At 24.3% G+C, this 2,382-nt stretch overlaps 1 protein-coding gene across 1 annotated transcript in view; it reads left to right on the forward strand.

Annotated features, from left to right (window-relative positions):
- Positions 1 to 1,809, forward strand: part of LOC106680806 (very long chain fatty acid elongase 7) — a gene marked incomplete in the record, with an annotated part of 24,632 nt that extends 22,823 nt beyond the window's left edge. The window contains 1 exon segment of the mRNA XM_067045600.1: positions 749 to 1,809. Coding sequence (XP_066901701.1) covers positions 749 to 907 — 159 coding nt within the window.
- Between the last annotated feature and the right edge of the window lie 573 nt (positions 1,810 to 2,382).

A 2,382-nucleotide genomic window follows, 5' to 3' on the forward strand; every position in this document is an offset into this window, starting at 1 on the left:
GTAGGGGTAGTAGTTTTTATGATATTCACATATGAATATAAATTTGGCAAATGAAAATTTGTCCGAACAACTATAAATCAATTTATTTTAGCGAATTTCATGTACTCTATTACTTCTATGAAGATAAACATCATAAATTACTTTATAGCTCATTAAACTAGCTTTAATTTGAGTGCTAATAGACATCTGTAAGTCAAATGGTTTTTGAGATATAAATTTTTCAAAATAAATTCACTAACTACTGATCTTTTAGTACGTCCCATACAACATTTTTCTGAAACGTTGATTTTTAAAAAGCTATATCTCGAAAACTATTTAACGTAAATAACTCTATTAGGGCTCATATTTTAGCAAATTTACTCTTCTTTAAATGACGTTCTCTTAGGTTTTCTTGTGTTGTTCCTACTTTTTAAGATATTGAGCTCTGAATGAAAAATTATTTTTTTTATCGTTTTGAACAGCCACCATTTTTTATTCCTCCTACCTATACTAGGCAGACTCATCAATTTTGACTAATAATTATACATAGATATATAATAAATAAAACTATTTTTGCTGTTTACTAATAAATTTTCGACGATTTAGTATATCTTTTTTGACCTGCTCTCGGACCATCTTCATCCAAATAATTAATTATAATAATGCTAATATGTTCTCAGATAGATCCTTTAGGAATTTCTTACCTGTTTAGCATATTTTTGTTGCATGCGTAATTTAATAAAATAATAACGAAATATTTGAATTGCAGATACAATTTCTGATGGGTATGACAACTCTAGTGAAAATGTCTGTTGCTGGTTGCAGAAACGATACAAGATTTCTGTATTTGTGGTACTTCAACTCACTCACTCTCTTCAGCCTGTTTGTTCATTTCTACGTCAAGACCTATCGAAAAAAGAGCAACTAAAATACGTAAATACGTAAATACTTAAGGAACTGGGTCATGTAATTATATGCAAGAAGTAATACTTGACAATGGCATCTCCTCGTCTACATAATTCTTTCAAAATGTCTCTAAAATGAAGCTTTAATTATATATTTTTTTTAAATAGCAATTTATTTTGAGTTACAAGTTACGACAAATTAAGTGGCAATATATCTATGTACAATTACAAACCTAACAAATACAAAACTGGAAACACCATCTAGATAAAATTTAATTAATAATTTTACTTAATTTTCATTTCAAATGTTAAATAAAAACTTAAAACACCCAGGTAAATTTTCATGAATTTTGTTAACTTTTTATTTCAAATGTTAAATAAAACTTCATAAATATTTACAAAATAAAAAATCTTCATATTTAGAAATAGTTAGCATTAAACCTAAATCTGCAATACTAGTATTAACATTCAATTGTATTGGAATACTTAAGTATTTTTAAACTTAAATTAAATTCAAATAATTTTAATGCTAAAAAATAAATTTTAAACAAGTCAAAAATTTAATTAGTTTTTGTGTTTGTCCTAACCTAATAATTTTGGCAAACCTTAAACATTTTATAGAACCTATAATTTTACAGAAAAATTAATGCCTCATTAGAACATACTGCCTTCTGAAATAAACAATAAAAAGTTAGCAATGAAATTAAAATTTATAAAATATAAATAAATAAAGCTTTATTATATTTCTTTTCATGGATTTATTTTATATCCTTTATTCGCTTCTTTATTCTTTATATCAACCAAAAAAAATGTTGGGCTCTTCTGTACATTATCAAGGAAGGTCCTATTATTAATTTGAGAACATATGTCTTTTAAATTTAAAATCATTATATATTCCAAATTCAAAGTAAGTCCTATTTTTAAATTTTTTTTTAATGCTGTTTTCCAAAAATAGTTTTGGCTTTTAAATTGTACTTTTTTCTTTCTGTCTATTTGTTTATCTAAATATTTATGAAAAAAAATAGTTTATTCAATTTAGAATATATGAAAATGATTTAAATTTAGAATGACATATGTCTACAAATTAATAATAAGAATTTAATAATGGGCAGAAGAGCCCGAAACGTTGTTCCTGTGACGTAATGAATAAAGAAGTGATAAAGAGGATAGAAATTTCTGAAAAATAAAAAAATTAAAGTTTTAACAAATAAACCCTTTGCAACGCAAGTTGTAGGATTACAACTAATTATTTATATTTAAAAATAACTAAATAAATATACTTATGACCTCTATGGGTAGGTAAATTTTAAAAATAAATAAATTTATATACGAATCAGATATTTATTAATATTATTAATTTAGGTCAAAATTATTGTCAAAAGCGACTGGTTTTGGAATTTCTAACTAGTTTTAAATAAAGTGATACATTTGACTGAACAAATAATTCTTGCTCAAAGTTATATACATTATATACTATATACATATAGTATAAGTATAT

This window comes from Halyomorpha halys, unplaced genomic scaffold, assembly GCF_000696795.3.
Source record: "Halyomorpha halys isolate HHAL.00 unplaced genomic scaffold, Hhal_1.1 Scaffold289.1, whole genome shotgun sequence".
Taxonomy (NCBI): Eukaryota; Metazoa; Arthropoda; class Insecta; order Hemiptera; family Pentatomidae; genus Halyomorpha; species Halyomorpha halys.